This window comes from Neomonachus schauinslandi, chromosome 3 (genome assembly GCF_002201575.2).
Source record: "Neomonachus schauinslandi chromosome 3, ASM220157v2, whole genome shotgun sequence".
NCBI lineage: Eukaryota > Metazoa > Chordata > Mammalia > Carnivora > Phocidae > Neomonachus > Neomonachus schauinslandi.
In genome coordinates this window covers 55,111,573-55,134,657 of record NC_058405.1, presented here as the reverse complement: position 1 = coordinate 55,134,657, position 23,085 = coordinate 55,111,573, and the positions used below count along the sequence as shown (strand labels likewise).

Genomic DNA, 23,085 nt, shown 5'->3' with positions numbered 1-23,085 from the left:
GAGTGGGTGCATGAGGCAGGCAGGATGTGGAAGAAAGATGATACTGGGTACTTTTCATAGTATGGTGTAATCTTGGAAATGTTCTTAAGATTGTTCTGTACGGGGGCCCCTGGGTGACTCAGTTGGTTAAACCTCTGACTCTTGATTTTCGGCTCAGGTCATGATCTCAGGATCATGAGATGGAGCCTCATGTTGGGCTCTGCATTCAGAGGGGAGTCTGCTTGGGATTCTCTCTCTCTCTCCCTCTGCTGCTCCCCCTCCCCCCACGCTCTCACTCTCTCTCTAAAATAAATCTTAAAAAAAAAAAAAAGGTTGTTTTGAATGTATTGATGCTGTAGATTCAAATTTGCTCAATTATGTTAATTTTTCCCCACCTATGACGTGGGTAATTTCAGTGAAAGCCAGTATTATTTATGCTGCTGAGCATTAATATGATCTCTTTGGGTAAATAATAATATTTCATTATATTTGATACTATTCTTCTTTAGCACATAGAATATATTTGTATTAGCTTTGAATTCCCTGACTCTTGCTTAATAAGTTGAAAAATTAAAGGACCAGAATGCTGCTAACCACACAGAGATATTATCCAGCCTCTGAGACTCCCATTTTCCCTTCTGAAAAATGAAAATGTGGATGTAAATATTTCTACCATCTTTCCTTCAAATAACATCATGAGGCTTTATCTTACTGTATGTATTTTCTCTTCTGCAAAGGAGTAGTATTAGTGGTGAACTGATGCTGGTAGGCTCTGTTTAGCTTGGAAGACAATGACTTCTATGATAAGCACATGGCAAATAATTAAACTTATGGGTGGCAAGAAATGGGATAACTAATTCAATGACTGAATTAGGAGGGAAAGGATCTTGGCATAGGGAGTGTTGGGCTAAGAATAATAAGATATAATTTAGTTAGAATAATAGTAATTATTTTAACACCAGCTAACACTTAATTGAGTAAGGTTCTTAAGGTGCTCTACATGCTTTATACGTGTTAACTCTTTTCCTTCTACAATGCAAATGTACTGTTGCTACTTGCATTTTAGAACTGGGAAACACAGGGTAAGTAATTTACCTTAGCCCAGCTGTTAGTTGGCAGCAGTGCCAGAGTTTGAATTTAAGAATCGAATTCCACTAGACACTGCTTCTTTTTTTTTTTTTTTTTAAAGATTTTATTTATGTATTTGACAGAGACCCAGCGAGAGAGGGAACACAAGCAGGGGGACTGGGAGACGGAGAAGCAGGCTTCCCGTGGAGCAGGGATCCCAATGTGGGGCTCGATCCCAGGACCCTGGGATCATGACCTGAGCCGAAGGCAGCCACTTAACGACTGAGTCACCCAGGCGCCCCTAGATTAACTGCTTCTTCTAAATGCGAAGTCTGAATTTATCTAAAAAAAAAATATTGTATGAGCCTAGGATAGTTGAGATGTGGAAGAGAGTTTAGAAAAGGCATCTTTTTATCCTTGCTGATAGCAAGGAAAAGGCAGATGACATTTGGGGACAGCACTGAGTTTACTCTTGGGCACTGATTTTTTTCCTTCAAAAGATGTTAGAGCCCACACACTTCTTCAGATTTAAAATGTGTGACCTTGATAAAAACCGTCTGTATCCAAATATAAACTTTCATGTCATTAAAATACTTGAAACACAAATACAAACACTACTGTTATAATTAGTAAGTTACTAATCTGAAAATTATGTAATTCTTCACTTCATGCCATTCTCTAAATGAGCATTCAAGGGACTCTGTAATGTTGAATAGTCTTCATTCTGTTAGCTTGAGAGGTCAGTGCCTTTGGTAGATGGGTAATTCTGTTCTCTTTCTCTCTCTCTCTTTTTTTTTTTTTTGTTAAAGTAATCTCTACACCCAACATGGGGCTTGAACTCATGAACCTGAGATTGAGAGTTGCATGCTCTATGGGCTGAGCCAGCCAGGCCCCCCTCTGTTTTCTCATTTTTATTTTTATTTTTTTAAGATTTTATTTAGAGAGAGAAGGGGGTGGGGAGAGAGGGAGAGCACAGAGGGAGAGGGGGATGCAGGCTCCCTGCTGAGCAGGGAGTCTGTTGCGGGATTTAATCCCAGGACCCTGAGATCATGCCCTGAGCTGAAGGCAGATGATTAACTAAGTGAACCACCCAGGCGCTGCTGTTTTCTCTTACTTACTTACTTACTTACTTATTTATTTATTTATTTTTAAGATTTTATTTATTTATTTGACAGAGACACAACGAGAGAGGGAACACAAGCAGGGGGAGCGGGAGAGGGAGAAGCAGGCTCTCCCCTGAGCGGGGAGCCCGATGCGGGACTCGATCCCAGGACCCTGAGATCATGACCTGAGCTGAAGGCAGACGCTTAAGGACTGAGCCACCCAGGCGCCCCTGTTTTCTCATTTTTAAAGAAGTATTTCAGTATGTGGTAATCTGGTGAAATACCAACAAAAAGATGATTATATATTTTGCTCTATTTAAGCCTGTATCTAGTTCTTCAGGAGATGCTTTAGATGTGAGAAACAGTAGTATCTTTCATCCTCATGGTAGAAAGCGTTTAGTCAGATTCCTAGGTGCAATTGTATGAGAGACCTCAAGTAATTTTGTTTTGGTATAAATGTGGAAACCTTTACCTATACTGAGGGTCAAAGATAGGAATGTACCTATATTGAGGGTCAAAGATGATTATGTAAGTCTTGAATATAAAAATCTTACAAGTAAGTTATAAATTTATAATACCATTCCTTAAGGAAGTCAACCAGTGATCAAGTTAGGGTAACTAAATTTTGTAGGAAGGATTTCATTTAAATTTATGTTATCCTTTACCTGGGATTTCTTCTGGACGTTTACATTTTCCAAATCAATGTTTAGACCATTGGTTCTTCAACTTTTCACTCCAGGTATAGCTACAAAAAACTATGTGGACCATTTTTTCACATGCTCATTTCACATTTGTCAGCATGTCTACTCTCTAATCTGTCCATCTTACACTTGTTTGGAGGCAGCTTCCTTCTCCCTGGGCCAGAGCGAGACAACCTTAAGATCAGTTGTTGTGCTCATTATTCAACTTGTCACTGGTGGGGCAGCACTGCAGTGATGTGGCCCTGTTCATGCTCTCAGGTGGCAGTTAATACTTTTCATCACTAATTTCACTTTTAAAATGAAGATCTCCCGATGCCTTACATTTTCTTCCCTTTTTTTTTTTTTCTTTTTGGCTTGGAGCCTTATCTAGATAACAGCATTCATATTTTAAACAAGACAGCAGTTCTTGAGGATCTTTACAGACTTCAGATCATGCTTAGAAAATCAGTATTTTTTGTGATAGTTGGTACTGTGTGAACTCTCAGTAATTGTATAGGTGCTTTAAACTGGGGATTAGTATTGTTTCAAAGGGAAAGCCGGTCATTTGGAGTCTCCCAATTTATCAGTTTTGAATATGGCCTGTTTTCACTAGATGTCTTTAATGGCGCCATGGTTTTTTTTTAGTTCCTTGTATGTTCTGCTACCTAGTGTCCTCAAGATGTTGTTGTTTGGGGCACCTGGGTGGCTCAGTCGTTAGGCGTCTGCCTTCGGCTCAGGTCATGATCCCGGGGTCCTGGGGTCGAGCCCCGCATAGGGTTCCCTGCTCTGCGGGAAGCCTGCTTCTCCCTCTCCCACTCCCCCAGCTTGTGTTCCCTCTCCCACTGTGTCTCTCTCTGTCAAATAAATAGATAAAATCTTAAAAAAAAAAGAAAAGAAAAAAGATGTTGTTGTTGTTTTAAATCTTTTTTTGGTATTTCATTAGTTAGCACCATATTTATTTCATGGCTGTTGTTTAAGTGTATCTACAACATGTTTTATGACTTTCCTGACCTGTGGTTTTAATAAGTGTCGTCTGAGCAATGTGCATCAGGCATCACTGACTGAAGTGCCTCAGCATCCACAAAATGAAGAAGATCCAATTTGTTAGTCATTCGTTATAGTATAAATACAGCTGTTGTCATAGAACACTGGGGGAACATCCTGTATGCACTGACATTGAGCTAGGTGGGCTTCTGGTGTTTAAAAGGTAGATGTTAAAATAAGAATATAAACTAGCACATCAGCTGTCATGAATGCTTGTTGTTAATGTTTGTTTTTGAGAGTTGGATACCATAAAGCAAGGTTTCCATTTTTTAGAGTGACTTTTTCAACATACTGCATTTTCTTTAGGGTACTTAATCTATCTGTAGATCTTTTTGGGGCTAGAGCATGTAATTGTGTTTCGCTTCATAAAGGCAATAAGAAATAGTAGGGGGATGAAGAGGGAGAGACAAGTAAAGAAATAAGTTGTAGAAAGAATCCACATGGGAAGCTTTTACAACTAGTGTTTATACTTATGCAAGACTTACAAAGGGCAGGTATTTTTCTTTTTTCATTTCAGTAGGGATTTACTTAAGGTCCTATATTCTCTTTGCCCATCATTGTAATTCAGAGAAGTTTCTCCCTGACTTCAAGAAATTCATAGTCCAATGATAAATTTTAGATTTATATATATTTACATATATATATATATATATATTCAGAGGGCACATAGTGTGTATGTATGAGAGAGAGAGGTGAGATTTACTCTAAGAGAAGTATTGCTAGGGTTTTAACAGTAAGAGAAATTATTTGAGCTGTTATTTTATAATCATTTTAAAGTTTGATTTTATCATCTTCATTGCTCCTATCTTTATACTGGCATTTTTAGTTGAGAGAGGTGTTTTGGCTGTTTTTGTTAAAAAGTGAGTGAATTTTCTTCAGTATTATTTTGTCAGCCAGTACAGTGCCATCAACATAATCTTTCCAACTGCTGAAAATGCCTATATTCGAACTGCTAGTAGATCCAAGGGACTTTGGGAACAGGCTCCCCCCACCCCACCCGTTTTTCAGATGAAAAGTCACTACAGAGGGTGTTTTAACAGGGCCAAAAGGATGATACCTCTTTTCAAAGTGTTATTATATGTAATAGATTCCTGAAACATAACTGAGGGAGAACGACCTAGGGGAGCAATTGTTCATTTGTGTGAGCTCCTAACTCTTACCCATGGGGAGACATTCAAGTATAGTGAACTTTGTGACATTTCTGGTAATGAGTACACCAAGCATCCAGATTGTGGTTTTACCATTCTCCAATTGAAGAGACCAGGGCCTTTTGGAGAAATGATTGATTGTAGAGCTGGGACAGAGAAAATACAAAGTGAACCTAGAGCATCTTAATAGTGCCAGAAGGTTAGAAAGTGCTCAGAAAACAATCAGGATTGTGGGCATGTCAGAAGGATATAGGGACCAACTGGAAAATGCCCCGAATAGCCAAAGTTGGAACAATTCGAGCCACAAAATAAATAATAATAGATTATAACCCAAAGAATAAAATAAATATTCACAAGTCCATACTGATATAAATAGGAAATGGGGAAGGAGGGACAGATCTTTCGGAAAAACTCTAATTAATAAATGTAGAAGACATGAAGGAAATAAAAAGTCACCATTAAAATACCACAGTAATAATTGTTTCAGGCAAGACCCACTGATGCATGGTAAAATTAGTGACAAAACTTTAAAACAGGATATTACGTAGTTTCAAAATATCTCCCCCTAAATATTAGTTACTGTGGTAGTTTTAACATGTCTAAATTTCTTTTATATTCCTTACTCTTAAGAGGGAGGAGCTTAATTCCCTTCCCCTTGAATGTGGGCTAGACTTAATGAATCATTTAAAAAAAAAAAAAGAACAACGGAAGAGAAAAATCATAACTTTATAGCAAAGAAACCAGGCCGACTACCAAGAGCTCAAGGTTAACATCACTAGTAGTAAGTCATGTTGATGTCATGGACTCCTGGTATGATGCGTGAGAAGGGCACTACCTAAAATCCATAGCCTCCGTGTAATCATCAAAAAATATCAGAGAGACGCTAGCCTAAGAGCCATTCTACAATAACTGAACCAGTAGTCTTCAAAAGTGTCAAGTTCATTAAAGACAAGGAAATACTGACAGATTGTCACAGATTTAGAGAAGATGCAGATAAGGCGTCATGATGAGTAAATGTATAATGTAATGTGATGGATTGGATCCTGAAGCAAGAAAAGGTTATTAGTGGAAAAACTAGTGAAATCACAATAGAGTCTGTAGTTTCGGTAGTATTGTACCAGTGTTAATTTGGTAGCTATGTTAATGTGCCCTGGTTATGTAAGGGGGAAGCTAGATGGTAGGGTATATGGAAGTTCTCTGTACTATCTTTGCAACATTTGTATAAATCTAAAATTGTTTCAAATATAAAGTTTTTAAAAAAGGGAAGGCAGGAAAAGGGGCGATATGTAGGTCTATTAAAGCCTTGCCCTCCACTTCTTGAATTGAATTGTGAGGAAATAACTTTCCTCACAATTTTTTTTTGTGATTTTCCTATGTTTTTCTATTATATTCTGATTATAAAAACAGAAAAAACTGAAGATCATTTAAAAAACCTCCACTTAACTTACAGAGACAGCCACTGCTCACATTTTGTTGTATATCCTTTTAATATTTTTCGTATCACATGTATATGATTTTTAAAAATAAAATGGAATCATGTTATTAAAGAAAAGAAAGAAAGAAAGAAAAAGGAGCTTTAAATCCAGACAGAAGTAGGTTTGTGTTGTGGCTTCACCTTTTCCTAGCCCTGTCGTTCTGTACCAGTTAGCCTTTTTGTTTGTTTGTTTGTTTTTAGATTTTTTTTATTTATTTATTTGAGAGAGAGACTGAGGGAGAGAGAGCATGAGAGGGGGGAGGGTCAGAGGGAGAAGCAGACTCCCCGCCGAGCAGGGAGCCCGATGCGGGACTCGATCCCGGGACTCCAGGATCATGACCTGAGCCGAAGGCAGTTGCTTAACCAACTGAGCCACCCAGGAGCCCCCAGTTAGCCTTTTTGAACTTGTCTTTACTCATTCATGCAGCAGTTTGTTCTTCAAATATTTGTTCAGCACTTACGTACTGTTCTAGGCTCGGAGGTTACAGTACTGAACAAAGCCAAACCCTTTCCCTCCTGTAGCTTGTACTTGTTTACGTTTGAGTACATCAGATAGTTGTTTAGAGTTTTGTTATAACAGGGAACAGAGAAATGGAACCATAACTGGAAGAAGACATTTATTAGCATTATTACTGACCATAGAGACATTTTGGTAGGATGGCTTCATCTTAATAAAAGGACTTTATGTATCTGTAGGAGAGATTCTAGCCCATTAGTTAAGAAATTGGGATTTGGATTCAGAGTTTTGCTGTAACAGGGAACAGAGAAACGGAACTATAGATGGAAGAAGACATTTATTAGCATTATTATTGACCATAGAGACATTTTGGTAGGATGGCTTCATTTTAATATGAGGACTTTATGTATCTGTAGGAGAGATTCTAGCCCATTAGTTAAGAATTGGGATTTGGAGTCAAATAGCCCAGATTTAACTTTGTCCAACTGTTGTATAATTCTGTTACCTGAAGGAAAAGTTACTCAGATTCTCTGAATTTTGGTTTCATTATCTGTAATTAATAGTGAAAATGATGCCTCCTAAGGATTAAATAAGATCGTACTTTTTTTTTTTTTTTAAAGATTTTATTTATTTATTTGACAGAGAGACATAGTGAGAGAGGAAATACAAGCAGGGGGAGTGAGAGAGGGAGAAGCAGGCTTCCTGCTGAGCAGGGAACCCGATGTGGGGCTCGATCCCCGGATCCTGGGATCATGACCTGAGCTGAAGGCAGACGCTTAACGACTGAGCCACCCAGGTGCCCCAAGATCGTACTTTTAAAGAGCATTATAGTCAACTGTATTATGCTTTTTGGTATCTCTCTTTGGGTCTTCGAAGGAAATAATAGTTTGGCTTATCATCATTCAGTGAGATGAACAGTCTCCGTATTAATACTGTTGTAGATTTCTGTTTAGTCCACTAGTAATTTGTATGTAGAACTGCATTTTTTTTCTTTCCCCTTATCAGTTCATGAGAAAAGATAGTAAGTTAGCTTAAAATAGACAAGGAGCAGTTTTCAGAGGGCGTGGTGCTGGGTAGCCTGGATGGGTGGAGGAGAGGGGATTTAACTTCATCCACCACCAGGTGGTAGGTCTATATTCACATGGAAGTACCCCCATTCCTACTGGCCTGTTTTGTTTTCCCCTGGACTGACTTGGTGAATGTTTTTGTTTTTGTTTTTTTTTAAAGATTTTATTTATTTTTCAACAGAGGGAGAGAGACAGCGAGAGAGGGAACACAAGCAGGGGGAGTGGGAGAGGGAGAAGCAGACTCCCCACTGAGCAGGGAGCCCGTTGTGGGACTTGATCCCAGGACCCTGGGATCATGACCTGAGCCGAAGGCAGACGCTTAATGACTGAGCCACCCAGGTGCCCCTGACTTGGTGAATGTTAAATGCTGTCTTGAAACGTTTCATATTGGTTGTGGGTTGAGCTGGTACATTACGTAGACAGGTTACTTCCTGTCTTCATTCTTCAGTGAGGCTCTGTTTTTTATTGGTTGTTTAGACTAGATTTAATACATTTTTAGAGCTGCCAAAAACAAATGTAATAGGTGGTATCCTGAGGCTACAACTAGGCTCACTGGGCTCTGATCAAACACTACCTTTGGCAGGCTCTTTGATTCTTGCCAAATTCTCTGGCTTGGCTTGTTTACTTAAGTTCTTAGAAGTTCTAAATGATAAAAACTTTGGGTGAATTCATTTCAGCATAACTCTTTGACTAAACCTTTATATATGGAATGGTTTAAATATTATTTGTGCCCTCAACACCAGTCTTAAAAACAAAAAAGGTAGGGTGCCTGGGTGGCTCAGTCAGTTAAGTGTCTGCCTTCGGCTCAGGTCATGATCCCAGGGTCCTGGGATCGAGTCCCACGTTGGGTTCCCTGCTCCGCAGGGAGTCTACTTCTCCTTCTGCCCCTCCTCCCATTCATTCTCCCAATCTCTCTCTTTCTCTCTCTCAAATAAATAAAATAAAATAAAAACAAAAAAGGTAGATATTTTTATATTATTTATTCCTAAATCTAATTTTTATAGTGAATCATCCTAATCCAGTGAAGTTAAATGAATTTCTGGCCTTGGCCTTTCTACTACCTTAATAAAATTAATTAATAGCACAATAGCCTAAATAAAAGTAGTAGCAAAGAATGTATAATTAATTTAGAGAAGGCGCAAATTCCATAACCTGTGAAGCGTGGTAAGTAACTGAGCTGTGTTATAGCTTCCATTGGCCTCTGTCTTCTCTTTGGGGCAAGTAGCTTCTCTGACCACGGTGGTTTAAACCAAGGGAAAATGTTCAGGTTTCCTGAATTTTGTTTTTGGGGAAGATTAAGGAAATGATCAAAAGTGACTTTTCACTAACATATGAAGGAGCTGGGGGGCTGTCAGCTTTCTTTTTTATGGTGGTGGATATGTTTGGTATACTGTTTTACTTCTTTCCCGTTCTGTTTCAGAGTCTGATAAAGAGGAGAAACCACCACGTACTGTTATACCCAAGGAAGTGACACCAGCCCTGTGCTCACTAATGAGCAGCTATGGCAACCTCTCAGGGTCAGAGAGTGAGCCAGAAGGTGAGTCATAGCCTCAGTCGTTACAAGTGGGTTTGTTTTGTTTTGTTGCTTTTTGAATTTGATGTATACTGTGCCTCAGGAGCATCCTTTCATGTGTGTCTTTCTGAGGACAAGATGTGTCAAGCACATTCTTTAATCTTCACATTTTTCATTTGATGTTAGCATGGGATAAAGGAAAACTTGAGAAATGAGGAAATGTGTTGCTCAGTTGTGGGAGAAAAAGGCAAAATACTATAAATAATACAATGACAGAATAGAAAGGGGAAGAGATAATATTCCATTAATGGAATCAAAGAAAATTCTAAAAGATACAGAAAAGAAAGTTAATGTCTTTTTTCTACTCTCAAGAGCCCTTGTCTTAACATGTTTATGGCACCTTTGGTAGGTGAAGAGAGGTCCTTTGTGACAAAGTGGATGACAGAATTCCTTACATGTATATAGAGCATTGTTTTTTTTTATGGAGCACATTTATGTAAATTACCTCATTTGGAGAACACAGTAACCCTCTACTTGTGTCGAATCAGCCTGTGTGTTCTAAAGACTGGATGAAATGGAATCCTTTCAAGGTTCTTTCTGAGTAGCCAGTGATGTACAGTTCAGGATATCTGTCTAACCTTTAAAGATGACAACAAAGCAGCTTAATCTAGCATCTTTTTTTAGGGTCACCTAAAAGTTGTGAGTGTGTTATTGATCTGTTGTAGCGTGGCAATTCTAAACCCAGCGTTCATATAGATAATCAGCATATGTTTAGTGAATAAGTCTTTGCTCTTCTGTTATGGAAACCTGGCTCTGCATGGTCAATTTATTTGGGCTTTACCAGCCAGGAGAGAATTCATGTGTCTATGTCTCTGGACAAGATGTGTAATCACAATAAGAGCTGTACTGAAGGTAAGAATACAGGGTCTATAAGTGAGTGTGTAGAAAGAAGGGAAGATTTGAGTGTAATTGGATGAAGATGGCGGCACTTTTAATGTTGATTAAGCTAGAGGTAATCACTGTTTGTATAGTTGGAAGATGTTGAAGGAGAAGGAGTTGGAATTTAATATGAAGGATAATGTTTAGATGTATACGTAACATAGGGGTTTTTTTCTTCTTTTTTAATGGACGATGGTTTACTATGGTAGCTGGTTAAAAGCTACTGGAATTTTGAAATATAAACTACTTTGGTTTTATCAGAGTATTTCTTAACAGATGGTTGCCTCTTCTTGTTTTTATTTTGATTTTAAGAAAAACAGTATTTATTTCTTTACTCTTGTTTCCAGTACACTGATATGAAGATGGAGTTATTCTTTAAACACATATTACATTTCCTGCTTATCGCTTGTATTTATGACAGGTGATAGCAATGAAAGCTATTACCAGATTACTACTGAATCTTATAAGAACAAGCTACACTAATGCTCTCTTCTCTCTCTTAAGATAAAACATTTAATACTTTCATTCTCATGTCTTTATTTGCGTGCACACAAGCAGGGGGGGTGGCAGGCAGGCAGAGAAGCAGGCTCCCTGCTGAGCAAGGAGCACATGAGGGACTTGATCCCAGGACACTGGGATCATGACCTGAGCTGAAGGCAGACACTTAACCAGCTGAGCCACCCAGGCATCCCTCATGTCTTCATTTTGAGGCTGCCACCATTTTTAAATTAGAAGGAAGAAAGGAAACTGAGAGGCATCTTTGAGGTCCCACTGCTTCATTTGTAGAAACTTAAGCTTAAAGAAGACAAGTTTACAAAGCTAGTATGTGGGAGAGCTGATGTAAAGCCTAGGTTTAGGGACTTAAAAATCTAAAAAAAGCCAACTGTATTGCCTTTCATTATAGTTGTTCTCTGTGTTATATTTGCTGTCTTCCTGCACAGAAATGCATAGCCTTTTCTTGTAGATAAGAGAAGATAGTATCTATTAAAAGATAAATTTTATCGTATATGAAGTTTTTACTAATTGTTTAAAATGCCCTGCCTGAAGGGAAAAGCCCTTGCTTTACATTCCTAAGGCTTAAGAATTATTGTATGCAGTTTGAATTCAGCTTTATTAAGCCATCCAGGTCTCTAGCAAGTTTCCAACTTCCATTGTAAATTCTGGCTATAGGATAGGCTATTGACACATAGGGACTTTGGAAGAAATAAACCAAAGAAATAAAGTGGGCTTTCTCTGAACCATGAATAGCATCTAGAAGACTGCTTATTTAAGTGGATTCTAAATGGAGAGGAGCAGTTTGATTCCTCACAGATTTTAACAGTTGTATCATCATAGTTATGATCTGTCTCAACTTAGGAAGTAATACAAAGGTGTATAGAGGATCTTAAACATGACTAGTGCTTTTCCAGAAAGAGTTTTAAACAAGGAGGGGGTCCCTCAAGAAAGACTGAAGCAAAACAAGAGGCTATGCTTGGCTCTGCGGACATCAGAATCATTAAGGTATACATAGGGAAGAAAATTTCAATGAGTAATATTTCCAAGTATTAGTTTGATATCTGTTCCGGATTTTGCATGTTAATTTTTTGTTTTTGTTTTGCCATGTTAGAAGTTAAGCATAGTTTTGTAGCTCTCCAAAATTGTTTTTTTCAAACTGGTTTGGGCTATGACTGGAGGTCCTCCAAATTGAAAACTCATTTTAAAAGGCCACAAACCAAAAAGTGTGATTTATAGGTTTGAAAAAATTCAGTGGTTTGATAAATATTGCATTAAAATATGATACTAAGCTGGGAAATGTTGTGAGCCTCAAGAAAAATATAAAAAGTCCCAGTTCCTCATTCCTTAGCAGAAAATTGACAATGTAAGCTCTGATTCATTTGACTTTTGTATTTCTGGATTGGAAGATCAGTACTTTTTTTTTTTTTTTTTTTTAAGATTTTATTTATCTGAGAGAGAGAGAGAAGCCATGAGCAGGGGGAGGGGCAGAGGGTGAAGCAGACTCCCCACTGAGCAGGGAGCCCATCGCAGGGCTCTGTCCCGGGACTCCAGGATTGCGACCTGAGCCGAAGGCAGATGCTTAACCAACTGAGCCACCCAGGTGCACAGAAGATTAATACTTGAAGGGGAAGGAAATAATAGAAAGTAGTACCCTGGTTTTTCTTTTTGCCTTTTGTTATTATTCCCATAGTTTTGAACTCTACAAACCACTTTGAATTCTTTGCTCCATTCTTACATGGTTACATTTCTCTAATTTTCTTTTTTCCATCACTTTGAAGGCACATCAAAACCACTGTCATCACAGCAAATTTTTTTTTTTTTTTTTTTGAGATAGAGAGCATGCACACTCATGTGCACTCGAATGGGGTGGAGGGGGAGAGAGGATCTCAAGCAGGCTCCATGCTCAGCGCAGAGCCCAGCCTGGGGACTCAGTCTCACAACCCCAAGATCATGACCTGAGCTGAAATCAAGAGTTGGATGCTTAACCAACTGAGCCACCCAGGTGCCCCCATCATAGCAAATTCTTATATAGTGCTTATTCTGTGTCAGGCCCTGTTTTATGTGCTTTACTCATCTAATTATTGCAATAACCTCATGAAGCAGGTGCCATTATTTATCAGAATATTTAGGCAGAGATAAGTAGCTTGGAAGATCACAAGTAGTATGTGATGGAACTAGAACTTGAACTTAACAGTTTGGGACCAGGGTTTGTGCTTCTAACACTTACTCTGTACTTCCCTTCAAACATAATTAACACATTTGGTCCTATGTAACACTTGGGTGTAAAGGTTTTGAGGGATATGATTAGACTCCTACACTCTTGTCCAGGCAACTGAACCCAGTCTCCAAACTTCTGGAATAGAACTCTTTATATCACATCAGCTTGTCAAAAATATAGAGTAACCATTTTAGGGTTGATAGGAGGGGATCCTTAAAACTTGTGCGTTTTCAATTAATCATACAGTTTTTCTTCTTTATTCTGTTAATATGGTGAAGTACGTTGATTTTCAAGTATCAAACCAATCTTGTATCCTTGGAATAAAATCTACTTAGTCATGGTGTATTACCTTTTTAATACATTGCTGGATTTGATTTGCTAATAATTTATTAAAGATTTTTACCTCCATGTTCATGAAGGATTATTGATCTGCGTTTTTCTTTTCTTGTAATGGCTTTGTCTGGATTGGGTATGAGTTGGGATCTGTTTCCTCTTCCTCTTTTTTAAGGGTTTGTGTAGGATTACTACCATTTTTTCTTGTTTGTAGAATTCAATAGTGGAGTCATCTGTACCTGGCATTTGGGGGAGGTAGATTTTAAATTATGAATTAAATTTCCTTAATAGGTATAGGATTATTCAGATTTTCTGTTTTTTCTTGTTCAGCTTTAGTAATTTGTTTTTCAAAAAAATTTGTTTCATCTAAGTTGTTAAATTTATTGGCATAAGGTTGCTCACAATATTTTCTTGTGATATTTGTAGGATCTATAGTGATGTCCTCTCTTTGATTCCTCATATTATTAAATGGTATTTTTTTCTTTTTTTCTTGATCAATCTTGCTAGCTGTTTATTTTTTTTATTTTTATTTTTTTGATTTTATTTATTTATTCATTAGAGACAGAGAGAGAGAGAGGCAGAGGGAGAAGCAGGCTCCCAAAGAGCAGGGAGCCCGATGCGGGACTCGGTCCCAGGACCCTGAGATCATGACCTGAGCCGAAGGCAGACGCTTAACCATCTGAGCCACCCAGGCGCCCGCTAGCTGTTTATTAATTATGTTAATCTTTTCAGAGTATACCAACTTCTGGCTTTATTGATTTTTTTTCTCTATTGGCTGTTTCTAATTCATTGATTTTCACTCTGTTATTTCTTCCCTTCTCATTCTCTACCTCCTATAGTGGAAGTTCAGATAATTGATTTTAGGCTTATCTTCATTTCTTTTTTTTTTTTAATTTTAAATTTTAGATTTTTTTCTCTTTTTTCTTAATTTCTAATAAAAGCAATCAAAGCTATAAATTTGCCTCCATACATTGCTTTAGCTGCATCCTACAAATTTATGTTATGTTTTCATTTTTATTGTTTTAAAAATATTTTCTAATGTCTCTTGTGATTTGTTCTTTAACACATGGGTTATTAAGATGCATATTGTATAGTTTCCAGAGATTTGGAGGTTTTCTACATAGTTTTCTGTTAATGATTTTGCTTTAATTCTGTTATGGTCAGAGAGCATACTTTTTACACTTTCAGGGTCTTTTTGTTTTTTGTTTTTCCAGTTTATTGAGACTTGTTTTGTAGCCTAACACAAGTGAGTGTTTATGTGAACTTGACAAAAATGTGTATTGGGTTGAGTGTCAGTTGGAGTTGTTAGTGGTACTCAGGTCTTCTATATCCCTCCTCATTTTCTTTCCTTTTTTTTTTTTTTAAGATTTTATTCATTTATTTGACTGAGAGAGACACAGTGAGAGAGGGAACACAAGCAGGGGGAGTGGGAGAGGGAGAAGCAGGCTTCCCACTAAGCAGGGAACCTGATGCAGTACTCAATCCAAGGACCCTGGGACCATGACCTGAGCCAAAGACAGACGCTTAATGACTCAGCCACCCAGGCGCCCCTCCCTGCTCATTTTCTATTTAATTGTTCTTCAGTTACTGAGAGTAGAGTGTTAAAAGTCTCCAACCTTAATAATGGATTTGTCTATTTCTTGTTTCAGCTCTGTGAGCTTTTGCTACATGTATAGTGAAACTCTGTTATTAGGTGTTACTGTTTTGCTTTCTTGATGAATTGATTTCTTTATTGTTATGAACTGTCCTTCTTTGCCCCTGGTGATAGTCCCTGTTCTGAAGTCTCCTTTGTATAGCCAATCCAGATTTTTTATGATTGGTGTGTGCATGGTATTTTCTTTCCTCCTTTTACTTTTAACCTGTGACTGGTCACAGGCAGTCCTTGCTTTGTACTTCCTTGGTAACTGAGATTTAATCTCAGTTCTGTTTGTGAAAGCAAGAACTGCCTACAATTTAAAGTTGGTTTCTTGTAGACATTATGTAGTTGGTATGTAGTTGGTCTTGTTGTTCCCCACCACCCCACCCCAGTCTGACCACTCACCCTTTTAAGTGGGATGTTTAAACTATTTATATATATTGTAATTATTTATAAGGATTGTTTCTTTTTGTCTCATCTTTTTGTTCTGTTTTCCTTCTTTTCCTGCCTTTGGATTTGTGCTGCCTTATTATTAGGGCAGTGCAAATATGGAGATTCATTGAATCTCTTAGTTTTACTTTTTAGGAGTTGGTCTATCTAGAGTTTATAGTATGCAACTTCAGCTTTTCACAGTATACTTTCAGTGATATTATACCACTTTGTATAGGATTTAAGAATTTTATAGCAATATACTTACACTATCCTCTTCCCTTCCTTTGTGCTATTGTTCCCAGGTTTTCTTACAGATGTTATGAATCCCACATACATTGTTACTATTTTTGCTTAGACTAGTCAGTTATCTTTAAATCAGAAAAAGTGTCTTTTGTATTTATCCACATATTGACTATTTCTGACACTCTTCATTCCTTTGTGAAGTTTTCGTCTGGTATTATTTCCTTCATAGAGATCAGTTTCTGTAACTCTTTGTGGTAATCTCTTCAGTTCTTGGCAGTTATATTTCCGATTTGAAAAATATCATACTACGTTGAAAATGCCTAGTTTTTATTAATAAGTAGCCAGTATTATGACTGCTTGGGGGAGTATTATGGCTTTTTTGGTTATTTTTAGAAGTTTACCTGTTTTTTGTTGTTATCTTTGTATTTGTTTCTCATTACATTTAGAAACTCCCATTAAGACTGAGGCAGACATTCTGGTGGAGGATGAGGTTCTTCATAGCAATACTCCTAAGAGACCAAGTCCCAGTGTTAAAGTGACTGCTAGAAAGTATGAGAGCAAAAAGAAAAGTTTTAAAAAGACAAACCCTAAGAGAAAAAAAGATTATCACAACTATCAAACGTTATTTGAACCAAGGACACACCATCCATATCTCCTGGAAATGGTAAATGATTTTTCTTTACATTCTAATCTTTGTGTTCTTCTCAGATGATGAAGATAGAGCCACTGGGTTTCTGCATGGGTTTATACATGCATGTTTTTAAAGTTTACCAAAGACATTTGCTCCTTGAAGACTCATTTGTGTATCTTAATTTTGAAGCTGCATTTGGAATACAGCTGATGTTCAATAAATGTGGAATAGTTACACTTTTCAAAACTGCTGAAAATAAAAGAATCTATAGATTTAACTGATTGGTAAGGAAATATGTATTGAGGTGTACTGACGTTTTTAAAGTTTCCATTGAAATCACAACTAAATACAAAGGCAGACTGAAGGGAGAAAGAGGTTTTTATGTGTTTATTTTGTGCATTATTGGCTTTATTCTTAGCATGATGTGCTGAAAACTCTGTTTCTTCAAGTTTTAAAAGAGGAAGCAGCACATCTTTTGATTCTAGGTAATGGACATGAGGCTGTTCAAAGATCCAGTTCTTTCATGCTAAAAGTAATAGAAAATATTCCAAAATTTTTACTAGAGTTGTAGAACTATTGACAACGTGTGTGAAAGTTGTTTTTGCCCTGTCAGCTAAGTGTTTATGCTATAGCTAAAGTGTTCTGTGGCTACACTCTTTGAGGTCTTACATGCAGACACAGTTGCTTCTTGTTTAAATTGATCTGAAATGGACTATTTTGTAAATTTCAGTGTTTATATAAAGTAATTTGCATTTTTAAAATACTTGTAAGTGGTAAATTAAATTATCTCTTCACTGAACGTTCATTCCTTTGTAATGTTTCTAAACTACACTAATGACATCAGAAAATAAATTGAGTGATCTTATCCTTTTTGGCAAATCACATATGATTCCTTGGTTGTGTATTTCTTCTAAATACCAGGGATTTTTAGATTTTCTTCAATTACAATAAGCACAAAAATGAGAAGTTGTGAAAGTCCAGGAATGTTGAGATTTTTTTACTGCTGGTTTCATCATTATTATATTTACTATATCTGCTTATCAGTTTCTGTACTGTTTGTAGGTTTGGGTTTAGGAGGGTCCTCTTTGACATGATTTATAGATTAAAGAATTGCAGACTTTTAAACCTATATTTCCTGTCCTTTGTTAGATACTCCTAGAGAGGACCCCAAATGTGAACATTTGTGCTGTTTAAAAAGCTAGATAGTCTTGGTATAAGTTAAAAGGAAATGTTCTTACATTATTTTTTTAACAAAATAATTTAAATATAGTATCTATTTAAATAGGTATTATATTACAAATTTATTATAAATTTTATTATAAGTATATAAATATATATATATCTTTATTGTTTTGTGTTCTTTATATGGGGAAGACACATATAATATTTTAGATTGTGTTTTTTGGATATATTTTATTTACCAGCTAATCATTTTATTTATTATTTTTTAGCTTTTAGCTCCAGACATTCGACATGAAAGAAATGTGATTCTGCAGTGTGTTCGGTACATCATCAAAAAGGACTTTTTTGGACTTAATACTAATTCTCCAAAAACTAAAGATGTATAAGTATTTGATGTTTCAGCACTCATGTGAAATAGTCCCATCCTAACGTTAGTGGAGGAAAACCTTTTTAAAAAACAAAAAACTGGATTAGTAATTAAATTGTAGACCTCATGGGATATTATGTTGGATTTTTAATTCTTTCCTTTGAATCTATGCAAATAAATACATAACTGATTTTTTAAGACTGTGTCTGTATTGTTGAGGTTGTGCATAGTATTTGCTGGCAGAATTATATTTTTTATTTATATTTAATTGTATGTATTGCTGTCAGGTAAGGAAATCTGCTCTGGGGACAGTTAAGAATTGAAGATTCTGGTTTAGTAGTAAAGAAAAAAGTTTTAAAAAAATGTTACATTCAGCTGAGCAAAAGTGTAGGTTAGGGAGAGAAGTACAGTCATTTTGTTTTTAATGCAGGAGAGCAAGAATCATTCTTTAACTGTAGCAAGGGGGATTATTATTATTATTTTTTTAATTTAAAGATTTTTATTCATTTATTTAACAGAGAGAGAGAGAGCACAAGTAAGCAGAGCAGCCGCCGGAGGGAGAGGGAGAAGCAGGCTCTCCCCTGAGCAGGGAGCCCGATGAGGGGCTCGATCCCAGGACCCTGGGATCATGACCTGAGCTGAAGGCAGCCGCTTAACTGACTGAGCCACCCAGGTGCCCTGGGATTATTTTAAAAATAAACCATATCAAATTAATATACTCAGAAGGTCTTGAAATTTAAAATTTAAATTTTAAAACTTCCCTGTTTATTTCAAAGGACATTTTGAAATTCACCTATTGGCACTAAATAAGTATTTCAAATATTGAATGTTTGGAATATTAATATAGATAGGCCTTTGTGTATGTTTAGATTCACTGAAAGTGCTTCTTTTTGGTATGATTCAGAATTGGACCTTTTTAATTTTTCTGTTGAAAACTATATAAAGCATGTTACTTGGACTTGATGAAGTCCATCTAATTTATAGTCAAAACAGTAGTTTGTGAAATAATATAAAACCTTAAAACCAGTTTTAAGATTTAATTAAAATTCATCCTATGAGCATATTAATTGAGCCCTTTTTAAATGTTTTAAATAAATAGATCTTTTTGAGTCCTTTAATACCAGAGATTTTGATCTTATGTTCTAGTCACTTGTGCTAGCTAGAGCTGGAGCCCTCCCCTTTTGATGGGGTTTTTAAAAATTAGTCTCTGGTAGTTGAAAAATTGACTTTATCTGACATTGTGATTATTGAAGTCCATGAATCTTGCCTGCAAGAAAAAGGCAAGAAAGCTGATGGCGGCCCTGAGGAAAGACCTCTTGCTCCTATATGTTTGTAAGATCCTATCCAGAATCCTAGAGCACCTGGCATGTAACACTATGATATTACAGACCTGAGATCAAAATTCATATTTAGGTCAGTGTTTCCCAACTTTGTAACCACCATACAGACCTTATTCTGTTTCATTCTCCTCCTCCAGTGAATCCCATGTTTTAGAAAATTATCTGTCCAGCACATTACTTAATTCAGTTTATATAACACTGTTGAGTACTTACTTATGTGCCACCATTGCAAGCATGGATTGAAAATATAAAAATGAATGAGGCCTTGCCTGACTTTAAGGAACTCAATTTAATTTTTATATTATTCATAGCTGTGACTCTTAAACCAATTCATCTCATCAGGATGAAGTAACCAGTGTTGCAAAACTGGGTTGGTACTCTAAAATACGATTTAGTCTGTAGTTTTATCGTAGGTTGGCATGCAAATTCCATAGACTTTAAATACATAAAGGAATTCAGACTCCTAGGCTGCTTTCACAGACCCCTGTAACTCCAGGAATGTTCACAATCACTGCTTTAAAGTGCATTGTGCAAAGTTTTATTTTCAGTTTCTCTTGCTTTCTAATGTATTTAAGACTGAAAATGCTCTTCTGAGTACTGCCTTGGCTATGTCTGGCAGTCTTGAGCTCTGGTGACTGTTTTTTAATTTTTTTATTTATTTCATATTTTTAAATATGTTTATATGTATTTTATATTTTAGAATTATATAATATATGATAATATATAATTCTACATTATATAATATAAATTATATTTTATATTTTATTTATATTTATATATAAATATATATTTATATATTTATATATTTTAATATTTTTATTTATTTTTTTGTTTCTAAGTGGATAATTTCAGATTCAGTTGCCTTTATATTTAACCCAGGAATTTTTCAAGTGTGTTTAAAATTTTTAAGCACCTAGAATATAGCCCATGTGGTTTCTACTTTATGGAATACATGGTCAATATTTGTAAATACTCTGTGAGTGTTTTGGGGGGAGGGGTGCCTATTCTTGGATACAAAATTTTTTAGATTTAGCTTGTTAATTGTTCGTATAGTCTACATTCCTGTCTTACTGTTCATATAATGGATTGATTTCTGAATGTGAAAGAAAGCATTATATGATGACTCATGGTGAGTTGTGCCTTTTATAACTGTGAAATACTCTTATTTGTCCTCAGTACTCTCTGCATTGACCTATTTCCCCCAGTTAATGTAGTCAAAACAGCTTCTTGGGAGTTCAGTGTAGTAGTCTCTGGGGAATTTAATCCATTTATATTAATTGAAATTGTTGAAATGTTTGGACCGTCCCTGCCATCTTATTTTGTATCTTACTTCAGCATTTCAGCAGCATGATTGAGTATTGTTTTTTCTCTTAGTTTTTCTTTCTAGGGCTTTGGAAAGAATTAAACCTATTGCTCTTCCTTTAGTGGTTATTCTTTTCTCTGAGTTTGCAGATACAGTGGCTGTATCTTCCACTCTTCTCCGTTAGCATTCTTGCACTTACCCACCCAGACCTCTCCTTCTGGTGTAATCATGTGAGATTTGTTTCAGATTAATCTCTGCTATCTTGGTGTATATGTTTGTGTGTGTTTTAACAGTATGTGTAGTTATTTAGACAACTGTAAGTTTTACTGTTTCCTTCTCACTGCTTTTTCTTTCAAGGTTAGTTTTTTGGTTTACTGCAGCATATCATCAATTAATCATCAAGTTGAATCCTCCACTTGAATTTTTTTTTAATTGAGTTTAGGGTGTTAGGTTCAAAATCCTTTCCCTTCAGAATTTTGAAACCCTAACATGATGGTTTGCTAGCATCCAGTATTGCTGATTTAAAAACCAGACACCAATCTGATTCTCTCACCTTCTCTTTTTATTTATTGATAAAACCCTGTTTTTTTCAGGTTTATTGAAAAACTTCTGGGTTTTCTTTTTATGCTTTGAGTCCTAAAAGTTTTACCATTGTGTGTGTAGGTATGTGGGAATTTGTCATACCCCATGGTCCTTTCACTCTGAAGAATTATACCATTCTTGGATGAAGGACAGTTTCTAAAATGATTTCTTTAATGACTTTCCATTTTATCTGTTTCATTTTTCTGGAACTCTTACTGAGTGAGTGTAGGACCTCTTGCCTTGATCCTCTGTCACTGGACATTTATATTTTTTCTTGGTCTTTTTGCTCTATTCTGGAAGACTTCTTCAGATGTTATTGTGCAGATCACTGATTCCCTCTTCAGGCATGTCCATTACATTAGTATTTTAGCTTTTCTATTTCATTTTAAGTTTAGTAATTTGTTTTTAAATATTCAAGATTGCTTTCTTGGTCTCGTTGCTTTATTCATAGATGTGGTACCCTTACATTTCTGGGGATATCAATTGGAATTTTCACATTATTTTCTATTCCTTCAATTACTCGTGTTCTGTATTGCCAACTGTTTTAATTTGTTCAATTTACTAATTATCTTTACCACTATTTGTTGTCTTTAAAGGATCATTCTTCTACATGAAAGAGATTCACTTCATTAATGTATTGGTATTGTGGATGTGGATTTTCCCCACATTGGTATAAGCCTTCTTTTCTCTAAAAGACTTTTTACCTTGACTGAGAAAAGGGGGCTTGTTCACTCAGTCTTTTTAGAATACATGGATGGGGACTGGGCAGGAGATCCAGGCTCTTGTCCCATCCTCAACCCCAACACTGGAGAGTCACCGTGTCTCTCTTTGCCAAAATACAGAGACGGCTTGATTCTGAGGATAGAGCTCTTCTCTCCAGGGCAGAACTCTCCCACTCCCACCAATCACTTGGTTTTGGAGGTGGGCAAGGTTAAGACTTGACAGTTGCAGCTGGAGGCCCCCACTTTCTGTCACTTGTTGATTCAGGTATCCTTGGGTTTGCTTTTACCTTTTTGATTGTTGTCTCCTGGGCTGGTTGGGGCTGAGGCTCTCCACTCTTGTTTTTTGTCAGTCTGATCAGCTTTGCAGTGGTTCCCCAACTTCAGTGGACATCAGAATCTCCTGAAGGGCTTGTTAAATCCAGATTGCAGGGCCCTACCCCTAAAGATTATAAATAAGGAGGTTGGGCTGTGGCCTGTGAATTTCCATTTCTAACAAGTTTACAGGTGATGCTGATGAGGTTTGTCTGGAGGACCACATTTTAAGAACCACTGTGAGGAACTTAAGAGTTTCTCAAAACCACTGACAGCCCAATATTACCTTTATTTAGTACTCCCTCCCTGTTGTAAATCTCCAGTTCTTTTTAAAAAAATACCATTTCAAGGAATTTGGAGCATAAGGAGAGAGGGGTAGTCCACTGTTTTAATCTAGACTTTTAATTTCTTCATTCGTCATATTCCTCAGTTTTAGAGTAAGCCTCTAAAAAAATTTCTCCTTTTCATGGCTTTTCCTTTTTTAAAGATTTTATTTATTTGTGAGAGAGAGAGAAAGGGAGAGCAGGAGCAGGGGGAGAGGTAGAAGCAGACTCTCTGCTGAGCAGAGAGCCCAACGTGGGTCTCAGACGCTTAACTGACTGAGCTACCCAAGCACCCCATTTCCTGTTTATGGCTTTTTAAAAAGCATTTCATTTTGGAAAATGTCAAATCTATGTAAAAGTGTAGAGAGTAATGCAGTGACACCCGTCTTCCCAACTGTCATGCAGCTTCAATACTTTATCATCTGATAGTGGCCAGTCTTATTTTCATCCACACCTCACCTATCCCTCCCCACCCCACCTGAGATTATTTTGAA

General features: G+C 36.7%; 1 protein-coding gene across 1 annotated transcript in view; it reads left to right on the top strand.

Annotated features, from left to right (window-relative positions):
* NUFIP1 (nuclear FMR1 interacting protein 1) overlaps positions 1-18,146 on the top strand; it is a 48,587-nt gene extending 30,441 nt beyond the window's left edge. Inside the window, exons 8-10 of the mRNA XM_021697911.1 lie at positions 9,441-9,557; positions 16,276-16,493; positions 17,912-18,146. Of these exons, the coding sequence (XP_021553586.1) occupies positions 9,441-9,557; positions 16,276-16,493; positions 17,912-18,028 (452 nt within the window). The 3' untranslated portion in view covers positions 18,029-18,146. The remainder of the gene's footprint in view (positions 1-9,440; positions 9,558-16,275; positions 16,494-17,911) is intronic.
* Positions 18,147-23,085: the final 4,939 nt, after the last annotated feature.